This window comes from Sprattus sprattus (genome assembly GCF_963457725.1).
Source record: "Sprattus sprattus genome assembly, chromosome: 15".
NCBI classification, from domain to species: Eukaryota; Metazoa; Chordata; class Actinopteri; order Clupeiformes; family Clupeidae; genus Sprattus; species Sprattus sprattus.
The window spans coordinates 24,183,700-24,198,699 of record NC_137913.1 but is presented as its reverse complement, the minus strand read 5'-3'; the positions used below and the strand labels follow the sequence as shown (position 1 = coordinate 24,198,699).

Genomic DNA, 15,000 nt, shown 5'->3' with positions numbered 1-15,000 from the left:
ATACGAGTTCATAAATAAATGAACTGCTTGCCTCAAGGCTGTTGCTTCTGTTTTGACAAGAAATGAAGCCTGGCCTAAAAAATGTAACAAACCCTGTGGCAGTCAATGAATGTAACGTAATTTCCTTTTATTTCCAACAGGTAATTCATGTTTAACAGTCATGTTTAACAGTCTCCAAACACCCTCTTTTATCTGGATTGCCTCATTTGATTCCAAGAAACATCTCAAATCCTCACTTCTTTGTTGAAAATCATGAATTGAAAAACACAGTTTCCACTTCTAGTAATGCCCTTGGCTTGAATGGAAATGAGGTCTTAAGAGTGGAAATTAAATGTTTATGTTCTATGTTTATGTTAAATTAAAATACAATGACAACCAAGAAAATATCTTGAATCCTATATCTATGAACTCAGATCAACAGCGGCAGGGTCTTTGTCATATTGTGATGTGACTCACGCTACTGTTCCTTTTGAAAAAGAAAACCCCTTGAAGACACCTCCAGTCCATAGCTCAAAGAAATGATCGGTACAAAAAAAATACCTTTCAGTCATACAAAAGTACACAATTTATGGTCTTATCATATTTCCATGCTGACAGTAGGATGACATGTGCTGTACATATGCAGATAAATCAAGCCAAGGGCAGGTGCTCCCCAGTTCTGCTTCCTCTGCTCATGAACACTAAGCCGATGTGATCATCCTGTTTTTCTCCTTCAGATACTTTGTAGACAAAGGGTTGGGGAATTCTTTGATGTTATTTTTCAGTTATTTTGCCTCTTTTTGTTCACACTTATTTTCCACAATTTTTCATATGAGTTTCCACTGCATTTGTGAACTATCATGGTGTCTAAAATATTTAATAGAAACAATTTTAAAGTTTAAAGTATGGGATATTATAAATACAACATTTCTGGGGATTGATTATGTGCATACAAACCACTACACACAGTCACATTCAATCTTCCCTTTAACAATGGTGTGTATGTCGAAACGTGTATTTTGTAACTAGCAACTGTAAAGCTGAATTTTGTGTGTCTTTACGCATTCTTAATTGATACTCCATGTACTAATATACTAACTGATGTGTATAAGTAAGAGTGTAAAGAAAATCAGCAGAAAAAATGTCTTTGTGAGCCCAACTTGCAGATTAACAAAAATGTTGTTTCACATTTGTAGTGAAAAGATATATTACATTTATAAAACAAAAATCTTCAATAATAAAAAAGGGACATTTTTAATATTATATTTGCAACGCAGGAGCTAGAAATATGCACGTATAAAACACCACCAACTAAATGTCCTAAAGTAATTAAGAAAATACAACATATTAACATATAAATGGTTTTATTGACATTATGAATACATTTAAATACTCTAAAAGATACAGTGATGTACAACATGCACGTTTGGCATATCATAGGTTTAAACTGTATTAATATTTACACAAGTACTAGAAGAGCTGCAGTAACTATGGGCTTTAGGCAGTCAAAGATGGCTGTTCTTTTTTTATTCTATTTATCAACCATCAAGATCAACTGAGGCCATCCTCAGAAACAGATCCCATAGAAATGTTTTCAGACTGTGTGCGTAGTGTTAGACATGTCAAACACAAAACAACGAATGAAACAAGGGGAAAGCAACTGATAGATTTAACCGAGTTCTTACTGAGATGTTCTATTGAGTGACGGCGAAGGCCTCTTTAGGATGGCTTCCACCGAGAACGACAGTGATTCGCTGGACGAGACCTTGGTCCCGACAGGCTTGGTCGTGAAGTCTTTGGCGTGAAGTCTCTCGTGCACCTTGAAGCTGCCGTGCTCCTCCAGGGCTGCGCTCTCCCGGTACTTCCTGGCGGCCTCCTCCAGCAGGTCTTTGCAGCAGGGTCCCCGGAGCTCCCCACTGGCCTTCTCACTCAGCGTCTGCTGGATGAGCGAGTGGAAAGGATTGAGCTTCATGGTGAGGGCATGCTTGGCGCTGTGCTTGTTCAGCTTGTTGAGGACGTGCTCATGGGGGTTGTGGTGGTGGTGGTGGTGGGCTGGTGCCGGAGGTGGCGGCGATGCGCCTGGGTAGACCTGGCTGTAGCCCCTCTTTGGCGGGGAGAAGGCCGAGCACTCCCTGTGGACCTGGGCGAGGCTAGCCTGGGTGACCTCTCTTCCTCCACCTCCGCCTCCTGGTTGGCCCTGCTGCATCTCACTCCTCTCCGTGGCCGCCCGTGAGCCCTCCAGCTTGGAGGTCACCGAGTCCAGCTCGGGTGAATGGCTCTCGGACAATGGCATCATTTTTGGGTCCCACACGGCGCCCGGCTTGAGGTTCTGCATGGCGGTGGCATTGAGGAGACACTGCTGGTAAAGGAGGGCGTCCCCCACGCTGCCGACAGCCCCAGCACCGCTCCCGGCACCTCCGCCACCACGAGGCCACACCAGAAAGCGTGGCGTGAGCGGGTACTGCCGGTAGGTGGTGGCCACACTCACGTTGGACGAGATGAGCTCCACGTTGCCCGAGCCGGCGTACTGCACTGACAGGTCCAAGCAGCCGGGCAGGAAGCCGCACATGTCCTTGGGCGTGGGCAGGGCTGCAGGGTCGGGGGTCGCTGAGGAGAAAGCCGTCTTGTAGGAGTTGTACTCGGCGGCGTGGACCATAGCACCGGGCAGGAAGAGGGACGCGGCGGCCGTGGCGGCCTGGCCAGACTCCAGCAACTCCAGCTCCTTGTACTCACGCTCCAGCATGATGGTCTCCAGCTCCTTGTCGGCAAATGCCCGTCGCTTCCGCATGCGGTCACTTAGTGGAGGAGGCAGATTAGGGCTACTGCCCATGAAGGGGTCAGACTGGACTGGCCTGTAGCCTGTGAGCATAAAGAACAGTCACAGTGAGGATGAGTTATTCAGTTAAAATGTGTTTGAATATCCATATGCATTTCTCAGTCATATTATCAATAAAACTTTTGAGGGATTAGTGAAACAAATGCTAACTAGATGTTATTTGTTTTGCAGTTTAAGCCCATGCCATTAGTTACCTCCTGTGATTCTTTACATTTGTAAGACAATTTATTATTTTAATTATTTTCCAGTCTGCAAGTTATTTCATGCAATAATTTAAAGAAGTCAACAGTGTGTCAAACAATGTTACAGTATTGCGACGCTTACTGCGTTATCCACAGAGGATGAGAAAAGGAAAGCAATCCAAGAACAGCTGAGAGAAAGAGAAAAGTGGATATTAGATCAAAGGAGGAAAGAAATGAGAAATGGGGCAAGAACAGACAGATGACTGTTTAAGGACAGATTATTGAAGAGATAAAGGTTATTAATCACACAGTAGGTCTACGCACGCATTCGGTTGATTGCATCGTCTTACCTTCAAGAATACTTTTAGCCAGCATGGTTGAAGGTCGGATGTGTCTCTGATAGATAGCACGTCTTTCTGCTGGTATCTGTTTACCTGAAATACCCTTTTTATCCTGAAATGAAATAAATACAGACACCAAGGTTATTATTTAAAATACACTAATTTGCATTAACACTACAACGATGTTGCTGGCTACAGTGGGAAACATTGGCCTATGCATCCTCCAACAGTTAAGTCTGCTTTGATATGTTCATAACATATTAATAATTATTATTATTCAGAACAATTAATATTAACATTAATATTTCCAACAAAATATTTACATTCTGTTTCTATCAATTGAATTTCTATGAAATTCATGATAATTCCCTACACAGTGAACCTAAATTGATGGCTAAAATCCAGCTGAGACTATCTGCCCATGTTACGGTTAACACAAAACACCAATTCATCAGACTGTACACGTAAGAATTATAACCCAGTTTAGTGTAATTGTTGAGGAATAATTTACATGGGTTTATGTTTCAGACAAAAGGCTCGACAGAAACTCACCTCTGTCGCTTGCTGTCGCCTGAGCGCCACCTGAGCTGCCATTACACGCTGCCGTTCCACCACAAGCAGACAGTTCGCGCACTGACAGTCCCGCCACCGACAGAATCTCTTGTGGCCCTTCAGGCAGGACACCACGCCATGGTTCCTGCAGCGAGCGCACTTCGGGGTCCTGCTGAGTTTTCTCTGCTCCCCTGTACCAATATTTACGTGCAGCGGTTTTTCATCGTCTTTGGAGCCCGCGTCGTCCTCCCCTGCGCTCGAGAGAGTCGCGAATCCCGCTTGATCGTCGCCTTCTGCCTCCAGAGTCTCCACATCAATTTCATATTCAGCACCACTGATATCCGTCATATTTTCATAAGATTTGGTACCAGATTTTGGTATCGTTTATATTCTCTGGGTGTGTCCTCTGTCGCCTGAAATAGTGCAATAATACAATGAAAATGACAACAAGATAAACATGGAGAGGCTACATGTATTACGTTACAGTAACATGATTAGACAATGTAACCTAGGAACCCTCTGTGTGAACTCTAAGACATTATCTCACCGTTCGCCGAAAAAAAAGTTTTAAAACTAAAAATAAAAAAAACCCGTACCTGACAGCGACGATGGTTAAGACGTCCAAATGGAATCCGTGTTTGACCGGTTAATGATTCAAATCTCAAAATACACCGCTAACTGATTTTGGCTTCGCTTCTGCTGGATGGCCAGTGTATCTCAACTAGTAAGGGACAAATGACACGCCGGGAGATCACAAGCGGATATTTACTAATGCTGTCACTTCAATGGGATCAAGGCTTTTCTCGAAGTGAAGGCATCAAGCGCCTCCTCTTGCGCCCTTCCTAGGCTTTCCCCACGATTGGCTCGTTTTCAGCGCCATGCTGCTATTGGCCAGAGCTCGAAGTTCTCCCTCAATTGAGTTCTTAATGGAGTGAAGTTACAAATCAAACAATCACAGGAAACCATTAATTTACAGTTCAGAGTCCAGGGAACGCTTAAAGGCAAAAAAAAATACGCCGTATGTCATTCTGCTATTTTGTCCTTTTCGAGGAGGACCAAAAACGTTTTACACACATTTTAAAAAGCAAAGCGTGATATTTTGCAAACCTCTCCATTTTATGAAAGACAACACTGCTATTAACTATCATTATTTATGAGAGACATGGGGACATCCAGCTTTGAAAATAGGTCTAATAGGTCCAGACTGTTTTTAATAAACCATTTTAATCTGAATCTTGATTTTATTTCACATTTGTTCGCCTATGTTATTGCAGCATGCGTTATAAAGGAAATAGTGGAATGTATAGGCTGGTCCTATGGCAGCTCAAAATTCGACACGTCGTTTTAACAGTTGTTATGAAACATTTATACCACTTTGAAAATCTTACATGTTCAACACTTAACTAAAAATACATGAACTTTATCTAACTTGCAGAGCCTCTCCGATCGCTTATGTTTGAATGATGTCCGATTTTTGATCTTCTTTATTTGCTCATCCTACATGGGCCATACGGGATAACTCATTGTTGATATTTTACATAGGCTATTGTTGTTAGCCTATAATAATTGTGAGGTGTAGGCTAATGCCTATTTATTCTAACATATTTACTAACCAGCATTTTTGCTACGATAATGACAAACAGATAAAGCGATGACAAAAAGATAAAGCGATGACAAAAAGATAAAGCGATTAGGAACTTGCCCAAACAGTCAGTAAAAAAAAACAAAAAAACAGTTAGCATGCGGGACGGTCGCAAAACCAAACAACGCCCTCTTGCCCCTTCTTACCTAGCATATGTGATTTTCAACAAAAACAAACGGGCTTCCATCAGGTAGCCTAACCAAGACTGACACCATGATATCCGACTACTGTTTCTATTTTCGCGTGGTCACCAGAAAGCATTTTCAGCACAGAGAACCCATTGGCCATAATAACTTTAGGATGTGTGAAATATGTGTCCTATAGATCTTGGATTAAGTGCGTATGGTTAAGATGGCTTGCCGACTAAAGGGTCCTATAAATTGAGTCGATAGGCCTACAGTTAGGCTAACCTTTGGCAACATTTACATAAATTATTCGTTTATAGTTGTTTTTCTTTAGACGAAATATTAGTTTATCCTGACAAAGTTCTAAAATAACATTCAGAAAAACAGGCAATGCATTTCATCTCAAAGACCAAACAAAAAGTTGCATTTTCTGTAGGCCTATCAGCGTATCGAAATCAAATTGGCCTATACAGGCCCGGCTGTAGCTGCCAAATGTGAGGACCTGCCTGATGTGAGGCCGCATGCGCAAACTTTGCGACACTATTGTAGTACAACGAGCCAGGTAATGCTGGTGGTGTAGGCTACAGCATGAAGTGGAATGACAAGCGCATTTGTTTACGTTTGAAATCCACCAAGGTTTATGATGTTAAGCTTCATGTTTATTGAATTATTAGTTAAGCAGTGCATTCATTAGCCTACTAGTAACAGTAATACAACATAGCCCCATATGTTGACACTGAGCCTTATGCTGTAAACCGTTGACAAAATTATAAAACACTACGTTAAATAAACCTACATTATGCGTTAAGAGAAGCCAGATACGTTGATATTAAACCATGTATGAGAATGCACGTCTTGGATAGTTTGCTCCTGAGCCTTCTGCCGTAAACCGTTTGTGTTTGCGCATGCGGACTCACATCAGGCAGCGGCGGACTCTAGACATCCTATTGGCGGACTCACATCAGGCAGGGTCCTCACATTTGGCAGCTACACCGGCATTTGCTTTGCGGAAAAGCTGCAGAGACCGAAACTATTCGAAATAATCCTTTTTGACATTTGCCCACAGCTGGAGTGTAGGCCTATACCTTGATTAGGCTTATTTGTGAGAGAGATGAGAATGTCCTAATTGGGAGAAATATTGAGACAATTACGCTTATTGAAGCGAAGAACAAATCCGTCTTAAAGAGTTGAGGTAGGCCTAGGCCTATATATATATTTTTTTATAAACTCGAATGAAAGCCCCAGCAATGATCGTCACTCTCAAACGTGGGTTATCATAGGCTATTTAAAACTAAACATTAATTCTGCTCCCGAAACAAATGGACGATTCGCTCCGTTGGCAGAAGACCTGTGTGTATTGGCTAACGTCAGTGCGGTCGCCAAGAGGACCTGCAGCTTGCTTCGACACACATGTGGTGAAGATGTCAGACGTGCAGGTGCAGCTTCGTCACCCGTTCTTCCTCTAAAATGTATTAGCAAGGTTACGGCCAGCTAACCAAACTGCTACCCTGGGTGCTATTTCCCTGTAGCCTAAAGAATGCTTTGATCTTACGCTGTTATCCTACTCCCCAAAACAGATCCGATTGCCAAACCAAAGAGAAAGCGAGTGTCTTCATTGAGAGGAAATAGGTTAAAACCCTGAAAAAAAATAAAAATAAATAAAAGAACATAATCTATATCCCTTCAACAGCGCATCTAGGCCAGTCTGCTGACTGAAATTGGCTATCAGTAGCCTACCTGAACCCGGTATGGCAGTTTGAGCAAGATCATTTCGCTTGAAAGATTAAGAGCGAGTGTCACATTCAATTTGAATGTTTTGTCCATTTTCTTGGGTGGGCCAGTAATTGTTGACTGGGCTACTTTGCGTGTTTTACAGGCACCGCAGTAACGAATTGCAGGCATGAATGTGGCTTGCGTGGAATTTATTCAAGTTGCAAAAACAATACACAGCCATGCTGCTGGTTGGGTTCGCACGGTGTCCCTGTCATAGGTTGCTGGCAGTAAAACGTAACATGATCCGTGCAGAGTCGGCAAAGATCTGTGGGATCGCCAGGGTCCTGTTATGTTAATTAGCATTGAGGATGCTTGATGGATCGGCAACACGTGCATTCTGTTGAATGCTAAAGCAGTCGTAATTTGTCCCGTCATTTGATGGGCGCGAGAACAGCATGGGTTGTTGACTTTGCAGAGGCCATTCAAATGTCCACTGCAGAAGGTTTCTTTTGGATACGCAAACACTCATGGGTGTCTAAAGAAATGGTCACACCTGCACTTCCGTAGGAAAATAAACAAATTACAAAATGAATTATCACCTGTTCCTATTGCTACTATAGCGTACTACTACTACTACTACTACTACTACTGCAACTACTACTACTATTATTATTATTGTTGATGTTGTTGTTGTTATTATTATTATCATTATTATTATTATTATTATTATTATTATTATTATTATTATTATACCAGATTGAAACACTTTTTGATTCTTTGTACTTTTTGTCTTGTTGCAAAAATCGGCATTAGTGACACCTTTTATTGTAACATATTTGCAACATGCATCTTTTGTCTCTATATTTACTTCATTCCGGCACATTACATTCCAGTGCATAGCTTTTTCTCTAATTTTCACCTAAATGCAGTGAGTGCCTTGGGAATGGTAACGTGACGGAGACAGTTTTAACTGTGGCCAAGGACAATTGCAACATGCCAGTTTAAAGGGTGAAAGAATAAAATGTACGGCAACGACCATGCATTACTCAAAGCAAAAGAGTTTTTTAAACAAAGTCTTCACAGGGTTTGTTTTCAAAATGCCAGTGAGATTGACGCTTTCAAACCAAGGGTGCCACATTTTTGCAAAAGTGGGTAGCCTCCCTGGAATGCAATACATGTTACACTTGCCCCAGCCAACCTCTCACAATATTTGATAATGATATAACACATTGTATGCAGCTGATTATAGCATCGGAAATCACCTGTTATTTGTGTTTCTGGCAAAACGCCTCAATTGTGCAGTCAAATTTTGCACAAAATAAAGTGACACATTTTTCCCCACAATACGACTTCTGTCAACATCTTTTGACGGAGATTGAGATTGCTGAATTTTTGAATGTAGCATGCTGATACCATCACATATGTTGTCTGTAAGCGTGTAACCCGCCCCCCTATTATTATTCAAATTATAATATTAGTGTTATAATTATTATTATTATTAATAATAAGAATAAGAATGCATTACTATAATTATTATTATTTCTAGCTACTTGAATATTCTGAAACGCGATGAGGCCCATTTTTAAATGGTTCATGCTAAGACTTTGATTCTGGCTATAAGTTAAGTTTGGGATGATAACTAAATCATTTGAATGATAATAACATACAGACATTTAGTAGGCCTATCTAATTCAAAACATCTGTAGCGTAGCGGAAAGCGTCGAGAAAAAGACATCTCTTAACAACTGGACAAATGCCCTGCAACGTTTCCCTCCTAGGCCACGCGGTGGCAACACTGAGCCGCAGGAAATTAACCCCTGAACTCCGAGCAGCTTAAATACATTCAGTAACACACATTGTCCCACATTTCTACAATGAAATTATATACATTTGGCAATAATGTTATGTTCTAAAGATGTAGGCTAAAACAACTCTTTCAGCTTATCATCGTAGAGACTAGAGAAAGGCGTAGGCTATTGTATTTAGTCTAAGAATGAAAGTATTATTATTTTGCAGTAAACTGTTATTTGTTAATTATTTTATTAACTGGGTTATTAACTATTATCTTGGGGTGAGTTAAGGTAAGGCTAAAAAATAGAGTAGTATTTCTGTAACCCATTTGTTTCGCTTCAGGACTATGATGAATTTGCAGGCATCGTGGGATGTAGTGTAAATTGAGCAAACACGCCACTAGGTAGAGCTATTTGCTCAAATTTCCCTTCGCGAGTGGAGCAATCACAAAAAGACTGACGTTTAGTCTAAGATATCTGGATTGACTCTGTTATTTGTTTGACTATTGAAACGTTAATGTCCTCAAATTAACATAATGAGTGTGTATCAATTATCTCTATTTACCACAGAAACAGCATCTATTTTCCCCAGCATTTACAGGCCCTCATTTATGAAATGCCATGATTGTTAATTGAACATGCCATATATTCAGGAGTGATTTCCGATTACTCATATGTGTTTTTGTTACTACATGAAATAAAATAGAATGTATTCAGATTCAAAATGAAGGCCCTACAGACAAACATAAATTACAGAGACGGGGTAGAGTGAGGGATTTATTAGACATACTCTTCTCATGCATAATGACTTGATTATTTCTACATTTGAAGAACCATTCACATGCAGTGTCGGGGAGATATAGATTTTCACACACAAATACAATCCATATCATTCACTTTTTGGTCATATTCATTTCATAGTGTTGATTGTTTTTGTATGTGGGGGAGAGTTTACGATTAAACAAATGCCTTTATTTATTTATTTGGATCTTTTTCTCAAAGAAGAGCAAAAAAAAAGAATTCTTTGCACATACTGGGGGTGGGGGTGGGGGTGAAGGGAGAGTGGGGGTGGGGGGGGGGCGTTGTCAAGTCCAATCTTTTGTGTTACCTGTGTCTGACCCGGTGCTTTAGGTTGAAGAGTTCAAGTTTCTAGAGTCTGAGGAGTCAGACCGATCATCATAGTCCTCGTCGGCAGCGTACAAAGTCTGTTTGGGGATGACCGAGCAGGCGTCCTCGGAGAGAGCCAGCCGGTGTTCCTCCGAGGGCCGGGAGGAGGGGGAGGAGAGGACTGGAGAGCTGCGGAACATGCCGGCGGGGGATGCGGCGGAGAAGGGCGAGATGTACTGCGACCTCAGCTGGTACTGCTGCTGCAGTGTCATGGTATTCCACAGCGTCACGTCGTTGTGCATGAAGGGTCCGGCCTGGCTGCGCGTCAGCGAGTTGCGCAGCATCAGGGGGTAGCGGGGGGGCTGGGGAAAAGGGTGCTGCAGGGGCATCCCCAGTGGGCCTGATATCACCCCCGGCGAGTCGGACGAGAAGCGCAGCGAGTCGGGCACGCGGAAGGCCGAGCCCATCGACCACTTGGAGGCGGAGGACGAGGAGGCGGAGGAAGAGGAGAGCGAGTAGGGCCCCAGGGCGTGCTCGAAGAGAGGCCCGCTGGACGGGAGCACCAGGGTGTCTCCATGGGAAGCCTCGGCCTGGGCCTTGTCCGCCTTGAGGGCCGAACGGCTGGACAGCAGCACCTCGATGGCTCCCACCAGGTCTCCGCCACAGCCCTTGAGGATCAGCTCCAGCACGGCAGGCTTGTGGCCTGGGAAGATCTTCTTGAGCACCTCCAGCGGGGGCCGGTTGGCCCTAAGGTTGAATGGCAGGGACACTGACCCCGAGAGTCCCTCGATTAACAGACTCTGCTGCTCAGCCGTGTACCTCGGGCTGTCCAGTTTGGGCTCAGGGGGGTCGGCGCTGAGCTTCTGCAGGCTGTAGTGGCTCTCCTCGGGCTGTGGCGTGGACTCAGGGGGGTCTGGGGTGTAGCAGGAGCCTGATTTGGGCTCTTCAGGGGAGCTGACTTGGTCCTGCTCCTTGTCACTGGTGGTGCTGCCGTTCTCCCCTCCAGACTGGTCACCTGACACATCATCACTCAGGTCTGAAGGAAACAGAAACAGCAGTTATCCTAGCGGCAAACCCAGGCAAAAGACACAGTCGATGCAAGTGCATTGAAATAAGTGCCATTACTTAAATGAGTACCAGAGCAGTTTGTTTAGACAAAATGGTCCCCATACTTGTGTCATTCTAGCTGTAACTTAAACTAAGAGATACTAACTGAAATATTTCACATTGCATTTCATCAATAACACTTGTGCACTCCTTAACTTGTACCTGTACTTATACCCTGAAGTGTCCTAAGGAGAAAAGCCAGGACTCCTGTGCGATTTACAAACCCTTACCCTCTTTCTAGTAAAAAAAAAACTGTTCATACAAAATGCTGACTGGGCTATTATTGAGTAATCTGACATCGACCGATTTCCTCAGAGATTGTTAACAGACTGCCTGTTGCATGGTAACATTTCGCTCAAGTTGGAACTCCATCAAAATAACACTAAAATATTGAATGTCGTTTCTACAGCCCCTCTGAGTAGGCTAATGCAATTTCGAAGAGCCCGTATACAGTAGGATATCTGATTCAAATTGCGGTGGTGCGAAATCAGTGGGAGCCTATTTCTGTGCCTTAAAACTTAAGACTTCCCTTTCTTTTCATGAATGAAATGAATGTGCCCTGGGTTATTTAAAAATGCTCACTAATAGAAAATAACAACGAACGTAAGCTATTACCCACATGTAAAAAAAACGCATGCTAATGATGATACAACGTCCGTAGATTTTGATAACGAATGAAACTTTAAAATGTGTTTTGAAGAACATTATATTTTTTATTATTTTAATGTATTTCTTTTTTATTACAGGAGTCTAAAGTCTAGCCTTGAGAGAAAGGGTCGGCCTGCTGCATACCAAAATAGTTAGGGTCGTTTTTTGATCATTACGGTTCATGTTATTATACTTTCAAATTATTATTATTAGTAGTTGTAGTAGTAATATTATTGTTATTATTTTTATTATTATCATTATGTTATGTGTGTGTATATATATATTAGGTTTAATTTCTATGTAATGTATTATTTACCTTACTGTTCAGATAACAGCGAAAGGCTAAATATCCTTAAAAAATTAAATGATACTGTTATTAAGAGTCGAGATCGCAACAAGGATTAGAGATTAATAATTCTAACAATCATCCGCCCCATTCGGCCAAACAAACTCAACTTCAGTTTTCACAGAAATGTTCATTTGTCATACTGGATATTTTAGGGTTTGGATATGTGCAAGGCTATGGTCTGAAATAGACTATGCAGTAGCCTAACATGAAACAGTCTATGTACAATAGCCTACATAATAGAACCAAGATAACTAGCCTATCGCATACACAAATGTGATGTATTGCCTATGTTGAACAAGGTACATTTAGACAAATAGTTTTGGAAAGAGTTATTAGTTTATAATATTTACTTTCTTTTACGGTTGTAATATTTGCCATGAAATGAGAGCGGCAGTTTTGTGTGCGTAGTACTGTAACAGAACAATTAGGCATATTCATAATTGAGGTCGTTGATGATGTCCACACAAAAGTTCAAAAGAAGTTACTAATGATGAAGGGTCTCCCCTTGCTTACCTTTAGCTGGATGTGCTGTCCCCGTATCGCTCCCCCACCTCAGGTCTATTTCTCCAGTGCGCGATGGTGCGCCCTGGGTGCCCTCTCCACCTCCGGCCACGGCCATGCCGGGCATCACTCTCAGGGACTCCGGGATGAGACTCTCCAAACTCTCATTCGCCTGCTGTCTACGAAGCGCCACCTGCGCCGCCATCACTCTCTGCCTCTCGATAATCAGGATGCATTTCTCACAGGTACAGTCCTTGAAGCGACAGTAGCGCTTGTGTCCCTTGAGCCAAGAGAGCACTCCGTGGTTCCGGCAGCGAGCGCACTTGGGCGTCCTCTGGAGGGGCGCGCGGGGCTGAGACACCGGGCCCCCCATGTAGAGGTAGGGTGATCCGTAGCCATTCATTTTCCACGAGTCACAGAGGCGCGCTCTTTCCCCCGTTGTAGCAGTGGCGCAAGTGCATCAGATAAGGTGCAGGGGCAGCGTTGTCAGCAGCACAAGGGATCAAGCCCCACTGCTGCTCGCTACACTCGTGATAAGAGGTGTTGACTTTGACTCAGAGATGAGGATCCACCTTTTCCCCTGGCAATAAAAGACGTGCATCAGGCGATCTGACACGCTTTAATGGAGCTGAGTAACTCAGCGCTATCTTTCGCATCCCTGTCACTGTCACGTCAAAATCCCACAAAAGTACTGTCCCCTGAGTTCTTAAATAGATTACACACCAGATATTTCGACAGAAATAACATTAATGTCAAATATTGCTGCTGTGAAAGCTGGACAACTGCCCAATACATGTTCAGCCTCGTTTATATATTTGCCTTTAAATAATTATAACCTTCACGTTTTATTTAAACTAATGATCCCTTAGGTATTGTAGGTTAATATTTCAATTAATAGTCTAATGGCCAAGAATTTCCTAAAGAATGCAGTGTTGATTGACATGATGGCTGAGCTTTTCATGAAGGTGAAAGCCCCAGGTAAAGGCTACTTTCGTTTGGAACATGCTGTGAACAGGAATTAAACAGCAGCTAAATAGTCCAACTTGGTATTTTGCATTTCAATATGTGCTTAACTTATTCCCACGAAGGAATTTTTAAGTCAGTGACTGGGCTATACAAACTGAGAACCATTAAACATAATTGATTTGGGGGACTGTGGAGAGTCATGGTGGTTATTTTGCTATTTATTTAAGATAACGACCAAAGAGGTCTTATCAGGGATTTAACTGCAAACTCTTCAGTTGTTAAAACTAAAGGTGTTTTTGCATGTATTTTGCCAAGCATATCAACAATTAACATGGGCCTATATTAAGCCGGCATATGGTCATAATAGGGTCTAAATGTGCTAAACAACATGCTGGAAATGAAAAAAAAAATCTTTTCATCCAATGGCATGTAGTGTCAGCACGTCTTCGAATCAAAACAATATTTTGGATGCTGCGATGTCCTCTCGCCATGTAGAGCCCATTGAAACACAACACCGGACACCCCGGAGTCCCATTTCTGTGCGTTAAAAGGGTTTATTCAAGCACATAATGGGATCCCAGCAGACCAGCTTTGGGAACTGGAGGCCACGGTAAACTTCACCACATGAACTCGGTTTCCAGGGCTATTAAGCTTTTAATTGGAAAATAGCAGAGGAAATTTCAAGGTGACTATAATGCGTTTGCAGTTAGTGCAGGGCAAGTAAATTTGCTATTGGGAGTGGGAGGGCACCACGGATGTGTACAGACGAGCAACGCACAATACAATTATTTATGCTTTATGTCACTGCTAGTATTGTACATAAAACACATGCATAAAACGTTTGCTCCGCACAAAAGTTGACACTGCACGTAAGACGACTAATATACTTCAACTGTGCCAATTTACGGACAAACTATTTAAGCTAAGTGTTTAATTTAAGATAGGCCCACCTCCCACCTTCAAAGCAATTTCGTTAATGCGAGACTGTTCGAAAGTTGTTTTATCTTAATTTGTGCATGGTAAGTTTATTCAGCTATGGCCTCAACAAACATCTATTGATCCATCAACTATAATGTGGTTTTCTACAAACCAGCAAATTATACATTTAAATGTATGCAACTATCCTAAATATTATATTAAATGTTAGTTTTTGTATATGTTA

The 15,000-nt window shown here is 42.3% G+C and overlaps 2 protein-coding genes across 2 annotated transcripts; both read right to left on the bottom strand.

Annotated features, from left to right (window-relative positions):
- Window positions 1–1,660: 1,660 nt before the first annotated feature.
- dmrt2a (doublesex and mab-3 related transcription factor 2a) lies at window positions 1,661–4,238 on the bottom strand (the record flags this gene model as incomplete). The annotated part of the gene is made up of 3 exons (XM_080852136.1): window positions 1,661–2,838; window positions 3,348–3,450; window positions 3,891–4,238. The coding sequence occupies 3 exons, from the start codon at window positions 4,236–4,238 to the stop codon at window positions 1,661–1,663; spliced, it is 1,629 nt and encodes a 542-aa protein (XP_080708262.1).
- Window positions 4,239–10,287: 6,049 nt separating this feature from the next.
- Window positions 10,288–13,275, bottom strand: dmrt3a (doublesex and mab-3 related transcription factor 3a; the record flags this gene model as incomplete). The annotated part of the gene is made up of 2 exons (XM_080852319.1): window positions 10,288–11,303; window positions 12,885–13,275. 2 exons carry the CDS (start codon window positions 13,273–13,275, stop codon window positions 10,288–10,290), a joined length of 1,407 nt encoding a protein of 468 aa, XP_080708445.1.
- Between the last annotated feature and the right edge of the window lie 1,725 nt (window positions 13,276–15,000).